The 25219-nt window shown below is 35.6% G+C and overlaps 1 protein-coding gene across 1 annotated transcript in view; it reads right to left on the reverse strand.

Moving 5' to 3' along the window:
* stxbp5a (syntaxin binding protein 5a (tomosyn)) overlaps window positions 1–25219 on the reverse strand; it is a 136689-nt gene that overhangs the window by 75651 nt on the left and 35819 nt on the right. Inside the window, exons 3-5 of the mRNA XM_073853202.1 lie at window positions 14828–14909; window positions 9860–9960; window positions 386–520 (exon numbers count right to left, since the gene is read on the reverse strand). Of these exons, the coding sequence (XP_073709303.1) occupies window positions 386–520; window positions 9860–9960; window positions 14828–14909 (318 nt within the window). The remainder of the gene's footprint in view (window positions 1–385; window positions 521–9859; window positions 9961–14827; window positions 14910–25219) is intronic.

Here is a 25219-nt window from a genome sequence, read left to right on the forward strand (position 1 = left end):
AGAGGCAAGACAGGACATCTGTCTATACTAACACTGATCCGATCTGACACCTGTAAACGCATATGTGTGTGCGTGTGTCTACACTGTCTGGGTCTCAAAAGCACTGTAGCCTTTTCAACGGGTCAGGGAGGAAAACAAAACTGCTGACAAAATGTTCGAATGAATAATTGAAGAACTTGTGGATCCTACGGTGAAGAGCGATGGAGGGAGAGCAGGTGAATTGACAATTTAAAATGCCATTTGATTGAAATGATTGCGTAGTTACAAATAAAACATAACACGGCTACAGGAACGATGACAGATGTGACATATATGAAATATTACAAATCAGATTTCAGGACTCAGTGAGATTACGTTTTATTTCAAATGTGTGTGTGGCACTCACAGTTCAATGGCTTTGTTCCACATGATGGTATATCCTGAGAGCGTAAAGGACTCCACATTCACAATGTGGATGTTTCCTCGTTCCGAGCCGATGTACAGCCATTTACTTTGGAAGGGCAGATGACAGAACGTAATCCTACAAAAAAGGAATGAAGAGAGAGTAAATCTGTTATTATTTGTTATTCATAAAAGAACAGAACCATTGACAATGTAACATCATATCTTATCTAAATGATCTCTCTTATTTAAACTTCAAAATGAAACTTTTTTTTTTATTCTCTAGTGTCATATTGGGTTCTATTTGACTGGTGCCATCAGAACAATTGTTTAAATATTTGAATCAACACCGAATCTTGATCCAGCAGCCTGTATTCTTAGAATTCTCATACATCATAGTATGAATTATATGGTTTGGCTGCTCAAAATTCACTGGAAGATGTAGTATATTGCTGCAAAATGAATATTTGAGCAACCTCATATAACAGCAAAATGGATTAGATACACTGAAACTCATGCCCTTGAAGGTTTCTTTTGCAATAGCAAACTATTTCTGTTCTATAAAATAGTGGGAAGGTAATGTGAGGTAGAAAGATGGACTCTGCAGTCATGCATGGACTTAACTGAAATGGGAATGCTGAATTCAAGGGGTAATTCACAGTCGACAAGTTTGCTGTTTATGAAGTAGAAATTGCATATATAGAGAAAAAGGATTGTGGTAAAAAAAAAAAAAAAAAAAGGAAAACTTCAACCCCCATAATGCATTGGCTGAATCAGACTTTGGATGAGCAGGGACTTTTGCTGACAAATAAATGTGGATATCTTAAAAAAGGTATACAAAAAAAATCATACACATTGTTAATTTTTAATTTTATTACAAGACAAGCTGGTCAAAAATGAACTACTTGTAGTTCTTTACAGCAAATAGATACATAGTGACTAACTTAAATTTCCCGCTTATTGTTTTTTGAGAACCCAGTAATCTCTAGTGTCTCTTAGACTTTAAAAAAAGATGTCACAACCTGTGCCAAGATTTACCAAGATACCAAAGTCTGCAATCATAGTGTGATTTCAATAAAACATTTTTCCTCATTTAGTTCAAGATCAATTTACCTATTAAAATTTTTTAGACTCTATGTCAGCAGAATAGAATCATATATTTACTTCTCTCTGAGAAATAGTATTTTCCTTTGGAAACTACGGGTAAGATATGTAGGACCCTATAGAATCAGGAATTTTCACAAATTCTGTTTTTAACATTTTAATTTTTCTAGATTCTCTTTTTTTAGTGTTTTAATGGTTAGAAAAAAAAATCAAAAAGCATGTCTAATTAATCGAAATCATGAAACGTACACAATTTAACAGTAATTTATTGAATGATTAACAAAAATTGCAAGGCCCTTTTTTTTTCAATTTCAGTTTTATTTTTACCAAACACAGTTTTCCATTAATTTTCTGGGTTCCATTTTAATGGGTTCATTAAATTGTAATAATCAAACACATATCAAATTAATTGATATTATTTAAAAAATAATTTATTATTATTATTATTATTATTATTATTATTTATTTATTTATTTACATTTTTATGGTAAATAAATTCTGTTAAATTTTTCAGATAAATATTCCTTAAAACAAATGTTTAATAATAATTGTATTATTAGTACTAGTACTATTACATTAAGTAATACATTTTGGTCACAGTTTCTTCAGGTTAAACCGAACTTTTATTTTGACAGGTTGCTGTGAAGACCTGTACGTTTCTGATTGTAAATGATAAGACGCTATTTTTTCTCAAAAGAAACTGTAAAATGCTCATGAAGGGACTCTCGGAGCAGTTCTAGAGATTATGATTGTGTAAGTATACTCATATATTTAGATAGAGGCTGAAAACACAGTGAGCGTCACGTGCTTCAGTATGTGTGTAGTAAACGAAACCGCACGTCTTCGATCCTCATTCACGCAGAACATGCAGGATTCATTTTTAAATAGTATTTTTGTGCTTAATATTCACTGACACTAGTGCATATCATGTTTTAATTCAAGTGTACTGACCTACTTTTGATTTATTCATCCAAAATTTGACATTTCATGTTATATAGTAAATTCCATTTTTATGATTGGACACAATTCCGTCTGCATTTTCTGCATCAAGGAAATCATAGGGCCCTAGATAAGCTGCACCGAAAGCTAGTGCATGTCAAATTTACCACAAAATCAGGATATTGACAGTCGCATGCTCCGTCAATGAACCACATAATTTCTTCCAACCAAACATGTTTGCATGGAATTTATGTCATTCCTGAGTATAAAAATGCTTAGTTTAGCTTGAGCTGCAGTTCTGCTTGCTCAACTCGAATGCACTTTTCTGTACGTCCCAGAGGGATGAAAATGCAGGAAGCTCAGCTACTGGAGTCAAAGATTGGGCTTCTGTTTAATCGCCACTAAAACTGACATATTACTCTCAGGTCTGTCTAAAGTATTTGTTTTCCAAAACTCACAAGCATCTTGATGAACAAGTGCCTTTTCAGAAAAGGTAGAGCATATGGTATAATTTTATGAACAAAAGGCTTGTTTGTTTTGGTGCTGTGCAAACGGCTTGCCTCTCACCCCTTTCACACTTCTTTTTCCCTGCAACACAAGTGCACACACACACACCTGCCCCCAACACTTCACACCAGCACCATGCAGCATCATGAATATATTAATGAGTGGAAGAGTGTTGAGAGAAATACCATGCAACAAACTCAACACACTTCTTTCCTGGCTATCAGACAGATGCGCATGGAGAAGACACTGAAAGTTGGACTGCTGACTACTCTCTATTTTTCTCTCCCTTGAGAGAGTGCAAAAACAAACAAACAAAAAAAGTAAAAGAAAACATAAGAGGCTTTAAAATAAAACACACATGTAATGTTATTTACATGTTAAGTCCATGAAAACACAAACAGCTTTCAGAAGGTACTCATAAACACTGTTTCAAAGGGATAGTTTACCAAAAAATGAAAATTCTGTTATTAATTACCCTCATGTCGTTTCAAACCTGTAAGACCTTTGTTCATCTTCAGAACACAAATTAAAATATTTTTGATGAAATCCAACGCAACTGACACGTTCAAGACCCAGAAAGGTAGTAAGGACATTGTTAAAATAGTCCATGTGACATCAGTGGTTCAACCTTAATTTTATGAAGCTACAAGAATACTTTTCGTGCACAAAGAAAACAGATTTCATCAAAAATATCTTAATATGTGTTCTAAAGATGAATGAAGGTCTTAAGGATTTGGAACAACATGAGGGTGAGTAATGACAGAATTTTCATTTTTGAGTGAACTATCCCTTTAAATGTACGCACTACAGCTTTACACATACACTTATACCACAATTTCCCTTAAACTATTTATTTAAATTAAACAACACAAACAGCTTTCAGAAGGCACTCATAAACACATCGTTTAAAGGGATAGTTCACACAAAAACTAAAATTCTGTCATTAATTACTCACCCTTATGTCATTCCAAACCTGTAAGACCTTTGTTCATCTTTGGAACACATATTTTTGATGAAATCCAATAGCTTTCTAGACCTTCATAGAGAGCAACGCAACTGACACGTTCAAGACCCAGAAAGGTAGTAAGGACATTGTTAAAATAGTCCATGTGACATCAGTGGTTCAACCTTAATTTTATAAAGCTACAAGTTTGCTTTTTGTGCACAAAGATACCTTAATTTGTGCTCTGAAGATGAACTAAGGTTTTATGGGTTTGGAAAGACATGAGGGTGAGTAGTTAATGACATAATTTTCATTTTTGGGTGAACAATCCCTTTATATATATGCACTACAGCTCTACACATTTTGTCAAACATACTATCCATTTCTTTAACTGCAAAAAGTTTAAGTAGAATCAAAATGCTAATTTAGGTCTTTTCTGGCACCTTTTCCATAATTAGCTAATGATCCTTCTGTAATTAATTCAATAATTAGCACAGGAAACAATTAATCACATCTATCACTTCACTATGAGTGTGTGTCATGTAACAGAGAAAATTCAACACGACGTCTGCACATCTACTCCAGCATGACAAGGCAAGATTTTTGTGCCACATCAAAACACATACATTTATACATACATACATATTTTGTATCCTCTAAAAATTCTAGGGCTTCCCCCTTAATAGTCGACTAACCGTTAGTCGATGAGAAGAGGCTTGGTCGACCAAAATTGTATTAGTCGCTTAGTCACAGGAAAAAAAATATCCAAAGGAAATGGCGAAGCCACACAGTCCAACAGACAGATTGTTAACGCATGTTCTTTGCGGTAATATAGTACATCTGGTAGGATTTCTAAATGCTCCTATCATTCACCTATTTCAAATATGGCTATTCATCTGAAATATGTAAGTAGCAACAACTTTAGGTCACTTGCTCTTAAAATACTCCGTCATTTTTGGTCATACACATAAAAGTAATACATCTTTTGACTCTGTAACGACTCTACACTTATTGTGTGCACTCTGAATAGCAACGAAACATTGCATTTTTGTAAAATAAATAAAGCAAACATGATACGATTTCTGCCATCTCGGTCTCTGTGAACTTGAGCGCAAAACTTTGAGACTCCATGTATACTTGCATTACAGACATGAAAAATGTATCTACAGAGAGTGAAATGTCTCAGATTATGTAATCCATATGAAACATGCATACAGACGTTTCCCCATCTTTTTTCTTTTCATGTAGAGGAACCAGACACAACCACATTCACAAACATCAACAGCCCTCCACGTGTGAGTGAGGTGTGCATTTGTGTTCAGATGGCTTTTCTGTGACGGTGTGATAATGAGCTAAATGAGTGTATTAGCATGACAGACGGATGCCCTGCACTCCTGACATTTGGCTTGCTCTTTACTGAGCCTTCGTCCAGCAGGGACACACACACACACAAGCAAAGAGCAAATCCATTCAGGAACAGCCTTAAAAACCTGCCAACCTCCCTGATCATTTGTTATGTTACAGCACCAGGATGGCACCGTTTCAGCTGTAAAACATTGTGTCTGTAGGTCATAACGGCTTCAAAACGTAAACATTGCCTTTCATTGGCATCATATGGGAAAATTCATTTTACAGCTCTGAATGATTGAGACACCAAGCTCACTGAACAAATACAAGAAGATTCATAATCAACGACAATGTGTTGCTTCAGGCAAGCCAACCGTACAAAACACACAATTGACCAGCTGCACATGTACTACAAGGAGGAAAAGAATCTGCTTTGAATGATCTCTAATTCATTTCCTCCTGTAAACAATTGTAAGAACAAATGCGCAACATTTAAATCAGTTGAATTTTAGTTTTTCTTATGCGTCAGAATGGCTTGAGTGCAGCAAAAGCATTTGAAGTCAACACAGTCGAATATCTTTTTCCTTCAAAATGCTTTAATGTGCAATCTGGAGAGTTTTTTCAGGGAGCACTTTTACCGTCTATGCCAGGAAAGAGCATTTTTTAACAGGCTGTTCCTCTCTCATCCCTCTCTGGTTGTTGTAACATCTTCCGACAGCTTCCTGTCAGAACGTCAGCCTGTGTGATGCCCACAATGTCCTGACAGTAGGTCAAACCGTGTTCCTCCCAAAAATATACTTTCCAAAAGAAGCATCCTTCAGCATCACAGCCCACATGCCTTTTGTGGGCCGATTATTGCTCCTGAAGGGGTGATTGTTTGTTTTTTTGTGTTATTGTGAACAATCCTCTGAATGAATTTGTTGTCTCTTTTAATCATCAATAATTATATTATATATACAATTGAGGTCGTAAGTTTACATACACCTTGCAGAATCTGCAAAATGTTAATAATTTTACCAAAAAAAGAGGGATCATACGAAATGTATGTCATTTTTGGTGACCTGAATATGATATTTCACATAAAATACGTTTACATACATACAGTTTACATACAGAAAATAATAAAACTTACCCCGTTCAAAAGTTTGCATACACTTGATTTTTAATACTGTGTTGTTACTTGAATGATCTGCTGTTTTTATTTCCCTTTAGCAATAGTTGTTCATGAGTCCTTTGTTTGTCCTTAACAGTTAAACTGCCCGCTGTTCTTCAGAAAAATCCTTCAGATCCCACAAATTCTTTGGTTTTACAGCATTTTTGTGTATTTGAACCCTTTCCAACAATGACTGTATTATTCTGAGATTCATCTTTTTCCACTGAGGACAACTGAGGGACTCATATGCAACTATTACAGAAGGTTCATATGCTCCAGAAGAAAAAAAACAATACATTAAGAGCCAGGGGGTGAAAACTTTTGAACAGAATGAAGATTTGTTATTTTGTCTAAATATCATTTTTTTTTTTCATTTAGTACTGCCCTTCAGAAGCTACAAAAGATACTTACATGTTTCCTAGAAGACAAAATTAGTTAAATTGACCCTCATCTTCAAATTCAAAAGACTCTAAACGCATTGTGTTTCCTTCTTAAGCATCAGTGAGTGCTTGAACCTTCTGTAATAGTTGCATATGAGTCCCTCGGTTGTCCTCAGTGTGAAAAGATGGATCTCAAAATCATACAGTCATTGTTGGAAAGGGTTCAGATACACAAAAATGTTGAAAAAGCAAAGAATTTGTGGGACCTGGAAGATTTTTTCTGAAGAACAGTGGGCAGTGCAAATGTTCAGGACATACAAGGGACTCATGATCAACTATCACAAAAAAAAACAGAGCTGTGGATCATTCAGGTCAAAACACAGTATTAAGAATCAAGAACAGGGTCGTTTTTATAAATCATATCACTCAGACATACATTGCATTATGCAAGTGAAATATTTTCTGAATGCTAATTCATGTTAACTTTACAGCTCCAACACTGAGACATTTTGTTTGCACTCAGGGGTACAGCTGCCCCACTGCAGCCTCAGGGTTGAGGCAGGCTGCAAAGGGAAACACTTTCTAAATGTCAGGCACACAGATACATCAGTCCTATACCTATGACCCCTGTCTGTACTTTCTGAGATAGATACACACGTGCAAAGACCCACACACACACACTCAGCGTTATGTGGTAAAAACTTGTTCGACCCTGAAAGCCGCTGTTGGCGAGTTGTCACTCTCATCAACAGAAGCAGTGCAGATTATAAGTGAAGGGCTGCCTCATCTCTTATCAGAGTCAACAGCTGTCTAAACCGAATCAGAAGGTTACAACCTTCCTGCGCTGATCTATAGCTATGAGTGTGATTAAAGGTCTCACACATTCTTCAATTCTTGCCACAGAGTTACAACGCTGATTGAAGTGTCCTTAGTATGAACACATGTCACTGTTGAGGATAATGTTTCAAATAAGAAACATTTTATGCTTTTAAAGAGGACATACCGTGCAAAACTGGATGTAAACTGAAAATAAAACAGTTTGACAGCCAGTCAAGTATACTAAGCTTTAAAGAAATACTGTACGTCATTAGTAAATCTGCCTGTTTTAAACACTGTATAACCAAGCACAATGCAATAAGCCTTACTATTTTTGATGGTCATTTAAAGGGATAGTTCACCCCCCAAAAAATTTGAACATAAAAGACAGCATTAAAAAAAAAAAGTGAAGCACATGCAAGTACTACTACTAAAGTATTACCAAGTATAATGCACTTTTACTACAGTAAAACAATGCTTATTTTTTATTTGTGTTTGTGTATACTTTCCTTATTTCTTTGTTTTGCTTTTATAACTGTACTGCCTTAATTGTTTGATGTTTTCTACTGTTTAAGAAAAAAAAAAAAGATTCACGAAACCGCTTCGAAAATATGATTTGAATCAAATGATTCACAATCCATGCTCCGAAGTTCCAATCTAAAGCAAAATATTCACAAACCTGCTCCAAAGTTCCGATCTAAATAAAAAAATTCACAAACCATCATTTCAGATTAGGACTCGGAGCGCAAATCATTTGACTTAGATCGGAACTTTGTGTATTTGTTTGATTTAGATCGGGACTTCAAGTCGCATATCCTGAATCATTTGATTTGAATCATTCAATTTGTGAAATGATTCACGAACCTGTTCTGATCTAAGTCAGATGATTTGCGATACACACTCCAAAGTCCCGATGTAAATTAAATTATTCGTGATGCAAAGTTCTGATTCACGCTTTGAAGTCCTGATTTAAGCTAAATCTAATTATTTGCGATACGCGGTTTAAAGTTCCGATCTGGAACAAATGATTACAGACAGGCAATCTGATTGGAACGCTTCAATCTTTGATCTGGCTTTTGCTAGTGAATTGCTTGAAATAAATGATCAAAATCATCAAAGTTTGAATCAATCGAATCGGCTCCAGCTTAAATGACTCCATTTATATGGTTCATCTGTTCCTCTTCTCACGTCTTCAGTGAAAGTGTTTTACACTTTACTCAGCGAATTGCCAGTACTACTACTGACTTAGTTTCTGAGCCTGCATAGACAGCAACACAACTACCAGGTTCAAGGCCCAGAAAGGTAGTAAGGACATTGTTAAAATAGTCCATGTGACAGCAGTGGATCAACCGTAGTGTTATGAAGCTACGAGAATACTTTTTATGCACAAAGAAAACATATGCGTTTTTTTTCCACTTGTAAACAAGGTGCAGAGCATCTGGATTCTTTGTAAAATGTTGGCTCCTGCGTCAGCAGCACCACAGGCATGTGCTGTGGTACTCTTGTGAAAGCCAGGTGGAGACACGGAAGAGAAGAAATTGTTGAATAAAGTCATTATTTTTGTTTTCTTTGTGCATAAAAAGTATTCTCGTAGCTTCATAAAATTACGGTTGAACCACTAATGTGACACTGACTGTTTGATCAGTGTCCTTACTACCTTTCTGGGCCTTAAACGTGTCAGTTGCGTTGCTGTCTATGCAGGGTCAGAAAGTTCTTGGGTGTCATCAAAAATATCTTAATTCGTGTTCCACTGATAAACAAAGGTTTTACAGGTTTGGAACGACATGAGGGTAAGCAATTAATGACAGAATTTTCATTTTTGGGTGAACTATTCCTGAATTAAATCATGACTAACAGTGTAGGAAACCTTGATTAACATTTTAACTAAAATTAAAAACTAAATAAACTAACTGCTTAGTAAAATAAGGCTTCTTTTTGCATTTCCCACTACTGTTTGCAAACATGACTACACATGTTGACTCGCTTCCCTGTGCGACCAACAGAGAAATGAGTGTTGTGTTCTGCACTGCACCTGGGTACCAACAGTGAGAGAGCAAGTAGAAGTCAACTGGAATAATAAGGGAGTGAAAGAGAGAAACAGATGTATCAGATGTGAGTGTGGACCCACACTCACCAACACCAGCTCTGCCACACACACACACACACACACACACACACACACACACACACACACACACACACACACACACACACAGAGTCATGTATCGCTAACACAGTCTACATGCACACACGCTCAGAGCAAGTGTAGATTAAGTGACCGTGGCTGACCTCTCCTTGTTGAACTTGAGTGAGTGCAGCACAGCTGGTCTCTTCTGTCGCAGGTTCCACAGGTGAATACTGTCATCAGCTAAAGCACTAACCAGCGCCCCCTACAAGAGAGAATGAAAAAGACACACCACTTACAAAACGTTTGGATTAAAGCCTTATGATACAGTTTGTATTTTATACTATCAACAAACAACTACAGTGGTGTAATTGAGTGTTCTCCCCCTTCCTGATTTTTTATTTTTTTGCATTTTTGTCACACTTTAATATTTCAGATCATCAAACTAATTTAAATAATAATCAAATATATTATTAATATATTATTTTTTATTATGAAGGGAAAACAAAATCCAAACCCACATGGCCCTGTGTGAAAAAGTGTTTGCCCCCTAAACTTAACTGGTTGGGCCACCCTTAATAGCAACAACTGCAATCAAGTGTTTGCGATAACTTGCAATGAGTCTGTTACAGTGCTGTGCAGGAATTTTGGCCCACTCATCTTGGCAGAATTGTTGTAATTCAGCCACATTGGAGGGTTTTCGAGCATGAACCACCTTTTTAAAGTCATGTCACAGCATCTCAACAGGATTCAGGTCAGAACTTTGACTAGGCCTCCTTTTTTTTTTCTTCAGCCATTCAGAGGTGGATTTGCTGGTGTGTTTTGGATGATTGTCCTGCTGTAGAACCCAAGTTCGCTTCAGCTTGAGGTCACTAACAGATGGCCGGACATTGTCCTTCAGGATTTTTTGGTAGACAGCAGAATTCATGGTTCCATTTATCACAGCAAGTCTTCCAGGTCCAGAAGCAGCAAAACAGACCATCACAATACCACCACCATATTTTTCTGTTGTTATGATGTTCTTTTTCTAAAATGCTTTACACCAGATGTAATAAGACACACACCTTCCAAAAAATTCAACTTTTGTCTCGTCAGTCCACAGAGTATTTTCCCAAAAGTCTTGGGGATCATCAAGATGTTTTCTGGCAAAACTGAGACGAGCCTTTATGTTCTTTTTGCTCAGCAGCAGTTTTCGTCTTGGAACTCTGCCATGCAGGCAATTTTTGCCCAGTCTCTTTCTTATGGTGAAGTCATGAACACTGACCTTAACTGAGGCAAGAGAGGCCTGCAGTTCTTTAGATGTTGTTGTGGGGTCTATTGTGACCTCTTGGATGAGTCGTCGCTGTGCTCTTAGGGTAATTTTGGTCGGCCGGCCACTCCTGGGAAGGGTCACCACTGTTCCATGTTTTCGCCATTTGTGGATAATGGCTCTCACTGTGGTTCGCTGGAGTCCCAAAGCTTTAGAAATGGCTTTATAACCTTTTCCAGACTGCCAGATCTCAATTACTTTCTTTCTCATTTGTTCCTGAATTTCTTTGGATCTCAACATGATGTGTAGCTTTTGAGGATCTTTTGGTCTACTTCACTTTGTCAAGCAGGTCCTATTTAAGTGATTTCTTGATTGCGAACAGGTGTGGCAGTAATCAGGCCTGGGTGTGGCTAGAGAAACTGAACTCAGGTGTGATAAACCACAGTTATGTTTTAAGGGGGGGCAAACACTTTTCCTCACAGCCGAGGCTCGTCCCAATTGGCCTTACAGAGGCGCTACAGAAATCAAAAGTACGAAATCGCTTATATCTCCTAAATCATTCGTCTCAGGCTCAAGTGGTTTATGTCATTGTATATTTGTGTATTTTAAAAAACATGGCCGCCATAGGCTGATGAATTTTCAGCACCTATTAGACAAGGTTAACAGCGGTCAGTCAAACCGTTTGTTAAATGATTGAAAAAATGTAAAAAACCTACTTTTGCAAACTAGTCTTAGGCTTTTCGCTTAATCTGAATAAAAACACTGCAGTACAATTATCTGAACTCTGTAGGTCAAAAATTACCCCAAAGAATTAAAATGTACCCTTTTGGAAGCTATAACACGGTCGTTTAGAAAAGGGGCCTGCCCAAATATACCCAGAAGCCTATAAAGTCTAAACGAAAACTCAAAACTTCACAAAACCTGATGAGCACAATCACGCAATGTTTTAGGAAGATCGGACAATAGCTGGTGCTATAACAGTCATAAACATTAAAAAACATTATATTTCTATGGTAAATTACCAGGATTTGCAAAAAAAACCAAAACATTTTTAATCATTGATTTAGGTGGTTACAGGCTTGCTAAATATTAATGCTCAAATGTCTTACAGTGCTTGAACCCCAGTAATCACTGCTTGAACTGTTATTAGACCTTTATTGAATTGAATAAATATTAGAATTTTCCTTAAACCTATACCTAGTAAATTCAGTACATTCACAGAAACTCATTTTCAAGTGGTCTCTCTTTTTTTTCTCCATAGTGTTTTATTCTTTTGTACTGTTTATTATCATTCAGATTTTTGTCGGAGGCGCTGCCTCTCTAACCTGCTTGAAAAAAAAAAACGCCCCTGACACATACCATACACCGGTAGAGATAACCTATTCATTCTGCAACATTTCTAGAGGGCTAGAAGATTCAAGATACAGTGGTGGGTGGTGAATGTATGTGTGTGTGTGTGTGTGTGAGAAAGAGACAGAACTGAGTGGAAAAATAAATCGAAAGAGAGACAGTGTGGGTGGGACAGACAGAGGGGAAGGAGGAGGGATGCTACCACAAAATATCTCCTTTCCATCTAGGCACCGGCATATTCAGAGCAAATACACACAGACGCTGCCTTTCCTCTGGTTATAGAGGCTGAATATAAAACAGACAAGAGTCTGTGGTTTGTCCCAGGTGTGTGTGTGTCTGTCTGTACCGGCTCTGCTTGGTCTGTTAAGCCACAAACAAACACTGAGACTGAACATGTAGACTCACAAACATGCACTAATGAAAGTGTGAAGGAACTCAAAATAACATTTTAGCTAAAAATAAAAGCATATGAAGCCTGGCCATCTCTCACCTTTTTAATTACTGTAATTGTAAATTGTAAAAAAATAAATCAGCAAAATGTGAATTACTTTTTCAAAATAAGAGTGATCATGCAAAATACATGTTATTTTTTTATTTAGTACTGAACTAAATAAAATATTTCACATAAAAGATGTTTACATAGAGTCCACAAGAGAAAATAATATTTGAATTTATAAAAAATACCGCTTTCAAAAGTTTACATACTGCGTTGTTACCTGAATGATCCACAGCTTTTTTTTTTTTTTTTTTTTTAGTGATAGTTGTTCATGAGTCCATTGTTTGTCCATTGTTCTTCAGAAAAATAATTCAGGTCTCACAAATTCTTTAGTTTTTCAGCATTTTTGAGTATTTGAACCCTTTACAACAATGACTGTATGATTTTGAGATCCATCTTTTCACACTGAGGGCAACCGAGGGAATCATATGCAACTATTACAGAAAGTTCAAACGCTCACTGATGTGTCAGAAGAAAATACAATGCATTAAGAGCCAGGGGGTGAAAACTTTTGAACAGAATGAAAATGTGTACATTTTTCTTATTTTGCCTAAATATCTTTTTTTTTTTCATTCAGTACTGCCCTCAGGAAGCTAAATTTACCCTGAGATTTAAATTCAACAAGTTTTTGAATCTTAATGCATTGTCATCTTGAAAAGATGGATCTCAAAATCATACAGTCATTGTTGGAAAGGGTTCAAACAAAAATGCTAAAAAACTAATGAATTTGTGGGACCTGAAGTATTTTTTCAAAAAACAGCTGGCAGTTTAACTGTTCAGGACAAACAAGGGACTCATGGACAACTATCACTAAACAAAAAACGCACAGCTGTGGATCATTCAGGTAACAACACAGTATTAAGAATCAAGGGTGTGTAAACTTTTGAAGAGGGTCACTTTTATAAATTCAACTATTATTTTCTCCTGTGGGCTATATGTAAATGTCTTTTATGTGAAATATATTATTCAGATCAGTAATAAATAAAAAAAAAAAACACGCATTTTGTATGACCTTACTTATTTTGGTAAATTAATTAACATTTAGCATATTCTGCAAGGTGTATGTAAACTTTTGACCTCAACCGTAAATAAACTAATGGTAGTTTTATATGTTTTATATGTGTATTTTAACTTAGCATGATTTTGAAATTTCCCAAACAGACTTTTGAGGTCTAATGTCAAATAATCATCTTAAATGGAGTTCTATTATTATTTCACATGATGCTACTAATAGATCACGGTGCTACTGATGCTGAGGTCATGGTTTGATTCCCAGGGAACGCAAATACAGAAAAAAGCACATTTTGAATGCACTTTCAAGTCACTTTGGATAAAAGCATCTGCCATCCAAGTGGTCTTAAAATAGAAGTACAAAAAATACCATGTTCATGTCAAAAATATCTTTCTGATGACTGCTGAGAAGCCTGTTCAATATGACCAAATAATTTCAATATGATTATTATTATTTTTTTTGGAGTTTGTTTCATCTGAATATTTTATCTTTCACTTTAAAAAAAAAAAACTAAAACACTAAAAACTGAACTAAAAAAATAACATCTAATATATATATATATATATATATATATATATATATATATATATATATATATATATATATATACATATACTGCACAATATATGTATATAAAACATGATGCACTTAAAATTAATTCAAGAAGAAAAGTCTCTATAAATAGCCAAATATTCCCGTGAACGTACAGTGAACTAATCGTTTTGACGCTAAGGAGTACAATCTACAAGGCAGCTTAGTGTAAGAGATCCCTGTGGTCTTGACTGTGGGCAACACTCTGGGGAGGAAATGGTAATATCAGCTTCCTCTGTAGGATCCCTCCTGGCCCACTCTGAGGACAAGAGGGTTTGTGGCAGCAAATGCTCTGGGTTAAGGGATCATCTAAGCCTCTTGAGGTTTCATCCTGGATTATTTAAACTGCCTCTTGGAGCTCCATGGGAATAGGCTCTTCGCATAAGGTTGAGCAGGACCCAGAAAGAGGGGGGGAAAAAACATGAAACACTCACTTCATTTATGAGAAACTGTAGCTGGATGACGGCTGCTCCGCTCTCGTGCTGACAGTAACACTCAACACCGGGTCGGCCGAATCTGAAAGGGTTCTGAGTCAAGGAGAGAATCATGAAATCAAGGCTAACAAGATTGTGGCAGTTTAGGTTCAAAGTCTGAACATGTCACTTATTGTTTCAGCATTTTATTATAATTTTTTAAATGAAAGGCACTGTTCCAGTAAATGCATGTCAGTCATTGTTCACCCCTCGGTGGACATACAAGTTAATTACCTCTGCCAATCTCTCTGGCATGGCTGCTAGCAATGAAGTCTGTCAGTCACTGTCAAATCTGCTCTATGAAAGGCGGTAATAAAACACAACAGCCCACTATATAAACATTATTGTTGTTTTGACAACATTTTCCATGTCATAGACAGGCTCTCCTCATCTGAAGAGTCTGAAAAGACTGCCAAAATGTCAAAGGTTTGAATTACAAGAACCCCCCAAAAAAGTGTAGTAATACTAATTCCTTACTCTCACTTGCGGCTAAATATGGAATTATATATCGATATAAGTATGATATTACATATTTATATACAGTGCCTTCATTTTTTGCTGCTTTATGTTAAACTGCTTTAAATATTTTTTTTCCACATAAATCTACACTCCATACACCATAATGGCAAAGCAAAAAACAGGTTTTTAACACTGTTGCATTAAGTATTGCATAAGTATTCATACCCTTATCTGGGACAGTTGAAATTTAGCTCAGGAGCATTCATATTGCTTGTAGATGTTACTACACTTTGAGTGAAGTTAACCTGTGGCAAATTCAATTGAATGGGTATGATTTGGAAAGGCACACATCTTAATAAAAGGTCTAACAGCTGAAAATGCATATCAAATTGAGCAATTGATGGAACTGAGTGGTGACCAAGAATCTGCTGGTCACTCTAGTTGAGCTCCATGATCATTTGTGCAGATGGGAGAAACTTACAGAAGGACAAACATCACTCTGCAACATTTCACCAATCTAGGCTTTATGGTGGTGTGGCAAGACTCAATCCTCTACTCAGTGAAGACGCATGAAAACAGACTTGGAATCTGCAAAAAAGCAACTAAAGGACCCTCAGACTGTGAGAAACAAGATTCTGTGGTCTGATGAACCTCAATTCCAAGCATCATGTTTAAAAGAAAGCAGGCACTGCTCATCACATGCAAAGTATCATCCCGAAAGTAAAGTGTGCTCATGCTGTGGGGCTGTTTTTCAGCAGCAGGGACTGAGGGACTTGTCAAATTAGAAGAAAAGCTCAATGCACCAACATATTGAGATAGCCTTAATGAAAACCCAAAGCCTGAGAGGTGAAGAAATGAGAAGAATGGCAGATCATTTCCAAATGTCAATGTGCAAATCTTGTTGCATCATAACCAAAAAGACTTGAAGCTGTAAAGGTGTTTTAACTAAGTATTGAGTTAAGGGTTTGAATACTTATGCAATGTACTTATTTCAGTTTTTATTTTTAATACATTTATGAAGTTGTGGCAATTCTGTTTTTGCTTTGTCATTATGGTGCATTGAGTGTAGATTGATGTGGAAAAATATAATTTAAAACAGTTTAACATAAAACGTGAGGTATGAATACTTTTGCAAGGCACTGTAAATAAGGTATATATGGCTATTTAAGCCATTTTGTCATTTGTTTGTGAATTCCAAACTATAGTTAGTTTAGAAAAATGTAGAGAGTTCAATTACTGTTCCTTGTAAAAAAAACCCAAAAACAACGTATAATAATTAAAAAAAAACTATTAACATCATTAATCATTAATATTAAAAAACCTGAATCACATAAAGGCATTTTATGCATCATGTATATTCAAGCATCCTCTATTTTCATAAAAGACCCGTTGAGTTAATATTAATGGCTGCAAAAAAAGTTCTATTAATTAAATGGCAAATTCTTGCTGAAGACTATGTAATTTTTCAGCAGGCTCATTGGACGCCTGGCACGTGGTGTGTGAATGTGTGTGTCTGTGTTTGTGCTGTCGAGATATAATTTGATGATAACCTCTACTGGGAACCTGGGAACTGCACACACTCATATTTCCACAGCAAGGAGAAACAGAGAGCGAGAAAGTAAGGGAGGCGAGAGCAAGATGCGTACACGCGTATGCAATCAGGGTGGTGGAAAGAGGGAGGGAAGGACAATTAAAACAGATTAAAAGAGTGATCACTAGAGCTCAAACTGTTGGCACAGAGACTAGATGCAAACAGCAATACACAAGCATGCATATAAAGACGTGTAATGGTGTCTTATACTCAGGAGGATTGTGAACACAGATACATGTTTGATGTCTGAAGAAATTGTATTCTCATAGCTTCATAAAATTAAGGTTGAACCACTGATGTCACATTGACTATTTTATCGATGTCCTTACTACCTTTCTAAGCTTTGAACATGTCAGTTGCATTGCTGTCTATGCAGGTTCAGAAAGCTCTCAGATTTCATCAAAAATATCTTCATTTGTGAATGAAGGTCTTACAGAATTTTCATCTCTGAGTGAACTATCCCTTTAATCTATCTCCTTATAACACAAACACTGCCTCTGAAATGCCACTTTTTCATCTGCATTTTAAAGTTGCACTGTACCAGAATGCAGATGAGCAGCCTTCATCCATCACCTGGAGGAAGCCAGTACAGTCATTCAGTGGCTCATCCCATCTATCCATCACAGGCACTATGAAGTGACAGGGATGGAAGATAACGGAGGAAATTGTATATGCCGATAACGACACGCCTTGAATCCTCATACATACTCTGACCACCTGTAGCCGTCCACTTTGGACCCTCATCATGTAATGAGGAAACCCACACAGTGTTCGGCTGATATGGTGAGGTCAGGAGCAATCGGTATGGGTCAAAAAAGACAAAATACTAGCAAAAATACTAATGAGAGTGAGGAAAGAGAGGATCAGATAAGTACATCACTGCATGAATGACAGCACAGATCTGAAAAAATGCTATAAACCCCCTGACATCACAAACATGTTGACAAGAGGGCAAAGTGGTCGAGAGAGCATGAAGAGAAAAACACAGCTGACTCTTTGCCCACACGCAATCAAGTCCAGTGGGCTGTTCATGGCTATAAAGAAAACACCCATTAAATCTTTTCACAAACAGCAATGAGCAGCCTAAGATGTTGCCATCCATTACTAGACAGTAACCATGCATTTAATGTATTAATTATGGGTCTGTTCCAAAACCAAGTGAGTTGCCTACTAAGGCAGCATTTTAAGGCATCATAGACACAAGCTGTTCCACAAGATTATACCACCTTCTTGGCATACTGGTATCTATAGAAGCCCATATCCGCAATTCTGACTTTACAACACACAATTGCAAGTTATGTCAGAATTGTGAGATATAAACTTGCAATTCCGAGAACATATCAGTCCTTTTTTTACCCTCAAAATTAGACTTTATAACTCGCAATAGCGAGTTTATATTTAAGGGTTCAGAGGAAAAAGAGTCAGAATTGTCATATAAACTCGCATTTGCGAGAAAAAAAAAATCAGAATTGTGGGAAATAAACTCACAAATGTGACTTTTTTTCTCTGAATTGTGAGACATAAACTTACAGTTGTGAGAAATTAGATCAGAATTGTGAGTTATAAAGTCAGAATTGCAAGATATAAACTCGCAACTATATAAACTCGCAATCTAACTTTTTCTCAGAATTGCTTGATATAAACTAGCAGTTACTGTGAAAAACAAATCACAAACTCTTTTTTCTCAGATTTGCATGTTTATATCTTGCAATTGTGACCTTTTTTCTCATACCTGTTTATATCTTGCAAGAAAAAAAGAGAATTGTGCGACAAACTCATAATTACGAGAAAAAGGTCAGAATTTCGAGATACAAACCTGCATTTGAAAAAAAAGTAGAGATTTAAACTCGCAAATCTGGCTTTTTTTCAGAATTGCATGATACAAACTCGCAATTCTGACTTTTTCTCAGAATTGTGAGATATAAACTCGCAATTGAGAGAAATGAAGTCAGAATTGCATGATATAAACTGAGAGTGAATTGCGAGACAAACTTGCAATTCAGAGAAATAAAGCCTCAAAATTAGACTTTATAACTCACAAAAGTCAGAATCATGATATAAACTCAAAACTGTGAAAAGAAAATGTCAGAATTGTGTGAAAAACTCACAACTCACAAATGCAAAAAAAAAAAATCTCAGAATTATGTGATACAAACTTGCAATTCTGATTTTTTTGTCTAAGAATTACGTGATACAACCTCACAATTCTGACTTTTTTTTCTCAGAATTGTGAGATATGAACTGAAAAAACTGAACGTATCAGTCTTTTTTTCCTCCTCAAAATTAAATTTGCAATTCTGAGTTTATAATCTTACGACTCTGAGAAAGTCAGAATTGTGATATGATAAACTTTCTTAGAATTCCGTGATATAAACTTGCGATTGCCAGTCAGAATTGCAACATACAAACAAATACAAGCACGCATTTGTGAGAAAAAAGTCAATATTGTGAGTTTTTATCTTGCACTTGACTTTATAACTCACAATTGCAAGTTTAGGTCTCACAATTCTGTCAGAATAAGCTTTTTTTTTTTTTTTTATTCTGTGGCGGAAACAGGCTTCAATAGGTATCTTTTATAATGCTTAGGGGGAAAGAAAATCCAAAACGGCAGATGAGGTCAAAGAAATATTGATTAGAGACTTATGTTTCACTCAATACTGAAAAGTCTTGATAAAAACAGTTCAGGCTAATTAAAAATGAATCTCTATGTATTTATCTTACCCACATGCTAGCCTCAAAATTTATTAAAATCAATTGAACAAGCCTCATTTTTCATTTCTGCAAAAATGCTGTTTAGCAGGCAGCTTAATAGGTTTTGAAACAGAGCTAATGTGTGTGCGGCTATATCAAAGACTTGAAGTCAGTCAGAAGTAGGCTAAAGGAGGGACAGAGAAAAAGAAAGCAGCCTACGGGGTCAATAGTGACGTTTATTCTGCTCTGACGTCAGGCATGTCCAGTCATGCTTTACCCTAAGACAGACAAGACAACACACAAACGCATGAATATGCACACAGAGATTGAACATGCTACAGTGAGCTCCAGTAATGCTACCAACTGCGTGTGAAACACAAGCATACTCTCTCTTTCTCTCCTATGCTCCTGGGAATGATTAATTTGTCTAATACGCTTTCTAAATAAATAAACTCCAGAGGCACATTTGATTTATTGGGGACCCAAACAATTAAAGTTGCAAGCACTCTGGCTGTCGCTGCAACAAACTGCCTTCACCTTGAGCATGCTTCAGTGCACATACGCTCTCGAACAAGCCACTCTGCAGATACTCTTGACACGCCGCATGCTCTATTAAAACATCCTATACTCAGCAGCACCGTAATCAGCTAACATGCAACCGGGGATGATTCATTTTAATACACTTACTAATGTTTCGCTGTTTTTCCAGAGATGCCTTGTCTTGGGAAATTTGCATACAGGGACTTTTTTTTTCTCTCCACAGTCTTGGCTTCCTTCCATTTGATATCTTAGCAGTTCTTATGTGTGGAATCAAGCATGATAGCTTGCGCATAACAGCCATGGTATTCACGTAGCATTTCAACACTGCTGAAAAAGATGCACACTATGTAGCAAAAATGGACTGACCAAGAGGCGAAACTATTTGGATATTAGGACAACTGTAAATCAAACATTCTGTGTGGCTATGCAATAGACGATGAGAAAACAAAAATGCAACTGAAAGACAAAACGACAGAATGATAGATAGAACAACAGACAAGACCAAATGATTGATATAATTTTTTTTCCAAAATTCTTTTTTTTTTTCTTCCATTTAAATTTTTTCTAGATGCTGTTTAAAGGTTACATATTAATCAAAAAGCATGTGTAATTAATTGAAATCATTGAACTCAATTTAGCAGCAATTTATTAAAAGTTTAACAAAAATCAAATGTTAAGGCCCTAAAATATACAGTAGTCAACATTTGAAGTGGATCAAAAAATATGGTGAATAAATTCTAATAAATAATTATTCTGGTAAATATTCCTAAAAAGAATTTTAATAATAATTTAATTAGTAGTAGTAGTACTATAATAACATAAAGTATTTTGAGGTAGCAGAAGCTGAAAACACAGAGAGAGTCACACACGCTTAAAACTAAGATCATGAGATTAAAGTCGTAATATTTCGAGAATAAAGTCTAAATGTTTTGAGAATAAAGTCTAAATATTTTGAGAATAAAGTTGAAATTTCGAGAATAAAGTCTAAATTACGAGAATAAAGTTGAAATGTTTCGAGAATAAAGTCGAAATTACGAGAATAAAGTCGAAATGTTTTGAGAATAAATTAAAAATTACGAGAATAATGTCTAAATGTTTCAAGAATAAAGTTGAAATGTTTTGAGCATAAAGTCAAAATTACGAGAATAGAGTCGGAATGTTTCGAGAATAAGGTTGAAATTACGAGAATAATGTCTAAATGTTTCGAGAACAAAGTCAAAATTATGAGAATAAAGTTTAAATGTTTCGAGAAAAGTCTAAATGTTTAGGGAATAAAGTCAAAGTTACAAGAATAAAGTTGAAATTATGATAATAGAGTCGAAATGTTTTGAGAATAAAGTCAAAATATTTCGAGAATGAAGTTGAAATTATGAGAATAAAGTTGAAATGTTTCAAGAATAAAGTAAAAATTACGAGAATAGAGTTGAAATGTTTCGAGAATAAAGTTGAAATTTCAAGAATAAAGTCAAAATTCCGAGTATAGAGTCTAAATGTTTCGAGAATAAAGGTGAAATTGAGAATAAAGTCAAAATATTTCGAGAATAAAGTCAAACTTGCGAGAATAATGTCTAAATGTTTCGAGAATAAAGTTGACATTTCAGAATAAAGTCGAAATGTGTTGTGCATAAAGTCGAATTTATGAAAATAAAGTCGAAATTATGAGAATAGAGTCAGAATGTTTTGAGAATAAAGTCAAAATGTTTCGAGAACAAAGTCGAAATTACGAGAATAATGTCTAAATGTTTCGAGAATACAGTTGACATTTTAGAATAAAGTCGAAATGTTTTGTGCATAAAGTCAAAATTACGAAAATAAAGTCTAAATGATGAGAATAGAGTCGGAATGTTTCGAGAATAAAGTCGAAATTACGAGAATAAAGTTGACATTTAGATAATAAAGTCTAAATGTCGCACGAAAAGTGTGAATGTTTCGAGAATAAAGTCGAAATTACGAGAATAAAGACTAAATGTTTTCAGAATAAAGTTGAAATTACCATAATAAAGTCTAAATGTTTTGAGAAAAGTCTAAATATTTCAAGAATAAAGTCAAAATTATGAGAATAAAGTCTAAATGTTTAGAGAATAAAGTTGAATTTACAAGAATAAAGTCAAACTCATAAAATCCAGTGACATTCTGCATTATACAGTAAATTCCATTTTTATGACTGGATTCTGTGATTCTGTCCATATTTTATGCATTGCGGAAATCATAGGGCCCTATAGATAGAATGATAGAAAGAACAACAGACAGAACAACAGATAATAATGAACAATAGATAGACACGGACTAATAGATGGAAAGACAGACAGACACAAACCAACATACAGACAGACAACAACCAGCTATTTTTGTTTATGTGATCATCTCATGATGAAAGATTTAAACAGTAACAAGTATACAGGAGGACTCACAAATGAAAGAAAGTGCTGTGTGCATCATTAAAAGCCTCTCTCCCTGTAGGTGGGTGTGATTGATTCCTGGAGATTGGCCAGAGAGTATTAATGACCCTGTTCTTCAAGCTAAATTTAGATCTAGCGTTCAACACTCACAGAGGATGATGTAGACCCTCTAAAACACACACACACACACACACACACACACACACACACACACACACACACACACACACACACAAATACAAGAGCTAAGAAGCTGCAAAGGCAGTGAAGAGAGAGACAGGGGAACTGAAAAGCTAGTAGATTCTCTTGTAGCCAGAGGCCAAAAGAGAAAAAATATAGTGCCAAGTAGAAGCAGGACACTCTTTAAATTTTTTATGGGCTTTTCAAAATTTGAAAGTAAAACCTTCTTAGTTTGCCAATGAGTTATATAAGCTGAATCAGTTAATTAAAGTCTCAATCATTTTGCTTCTTTTTTTTTTTTTTTCAACAAATCGTATTAACCACCAATTGCAAACATAATACCTCAATACAGATCTCAAAAGTAGGTTTAGGACTGTGCTATAGGACATTGATACAGCTCCAAGTGCTTTATCTCATTCATATGAGCATGTAAAATGTCTTCTGACTGTATCTCTCCTATCAAATGTGCTTTGTGTTTAAGATGAATAGATGAAGACATAATCGATGTCTGAAAGAGAGAGAAGCACACTGGGTATTGTGAATGAAACAGGATATTGCTACCCATGGGGAGCAACAAAAGACACTCTAAACATCAAATCAATCAACATTTAAACATTCTGTGAGGCTGTGAGCTGCTTATGATGCTGTGTATGATACCCTATTAGAAGTCTCAAATTCACACAAGTCATTAAGGCCGCTGAATAAATGTTTTGATACAAGGTGTCCTATTAAAACGCATGACCCCATGAGGGAAGACCAGGCTAGAGACTGCGATGCATTAGTCCGGTATACTTCAGTCAGGTTACCTAGAGAAAGTAGAAATGAAACACACATAAGCTCATTTGCACTTAATGCAAGGAGGCGTGGAAAGGGGATTATGTGAGTAGAGGATATTGAGATGCGTTAATATTTTACACATCCCAAATGCCATTTAGGATATATGTTGTTATATTAAGCAAACCCAGATGATGAATTACAGCTGGTTACTGGGATAACAATCCTTGTGGAAAAAGGATTGACGCTAATAAAGAAGTTAAAGGGTTAGTTCACCCAAAAACGAAAATTGGCCCATCATTTACTCACCCTCCAGGCATCCTAGCTGACTTGACTTCTTTCTTTCAGACTAATCTAATTAGAGCTATATTAAAAATGATACTGGCATTTCCAAGCTTTAGAATTGCATTGGTGGTGTTTCTCTTCATCAGTCCAAAACAAGTCCAATAAAGTGCATCCTCCCATAATAAAAAGTTCCTAACCATGGCTTTGGGGGGTGAATAAAGGCCTCCTGTAGCAAATCAATGCATCTTTGTAAGAAAAATATCAATATTTAAAATATTAGAATCACTTTAATCGATCTTGTGCTGGCTGGTCGTAAACGGAAGCAGCTCCAGCTCTCTGATGAATGCGAATGCGCATAAACACAACATAAACACAGGACTGGTTACGAATTATAAGTTCATAACGAGGATTTGTAAAGAAAAATGTCACAGGATTTTGATATAAACCAAGAGGAGACTGGTTTTGCTTTGCAAAACTTAGAAAACTTTGTAAGACCAGCCAGTGCAAGCTAGATTAAAGTGATTTTTATATGTTTTAAATATGGATATTTTTCTTAAAAAAAACACATCGATTCACTACAGGAGGCCTTTATTCACCCCCTGGAGCCGTGTGAGGCACTTTTTATTATGAATGGATGCACTTTATTTGACTTGTTTTGGACTAACAACCAGCCATGCCATTCTAAAGCTTGGAAATGCCAGGATAATTTTTAATATAACTTCGATTGGATTCGTCTGAAAGAAGGAAGTCATATACACCTAGGATGCATGGAGGGTGAGTTAATAATGGGCTAAAATTTTTATTTTTGAGTGAACTAACCCTTTAAATAAATTCTTTCAATAAAAAAAAAAACTATTAAATAGTATTATTCACAATTTCTGATTGAATGAACAATCTCACTTGGGTTAACAGCATCAAACTTTAAAAGATAAACTAAAAGACAAATTGTTTACAGACTTCTTTACCAACAATTATTACCAAAAAAGTACTTTTTTTTAAAGCTAATATATGATTTACCCTAAAGCCAAACATATCAGAGTTTTCAATGAATTAACAATTTTAACTACAGCACCAAATTTGAAAAGATAATTTAATACTATCTTAAAAAATAGGGTCAAATTCTTGTTATTAAAAGATTAGTTCACTTCCAGAATAAAAATGTCCTGATAATGTACTCACCCCCATGTCATCCAAGTTCATGTCTTTCTTCCTTCAATTAAGGTGTTTGAGGAAAACATTCCAAGATTTTTCTCCATATAGTGGACTTCAATGGATATAAATAGGTTGAAGGTCCAAACTGCTGTTTCAGTGCAGCTATAAAAGGGCTCTACACAATCCCAGCTGAGTAATTAGGGTCTTATTTAGCGAAACAATTGATAATTTCCTAGAAAAAGTACAATTTATATACTTTAAGTTTTGCACTAACTCTGTGAT

This window comes from Garra rufa, chromosome 13 (genome assembly GCF_049309525.1).
Source record: "Garra rufa chromosome 13, GarRuf1.0, whole genome shotgun sequence".
NCBI lineage: Eukaryota > Metazoa > Chordata > Actinopteri > Cypriniformes > Cyprinidae > Garra > Garra rufa.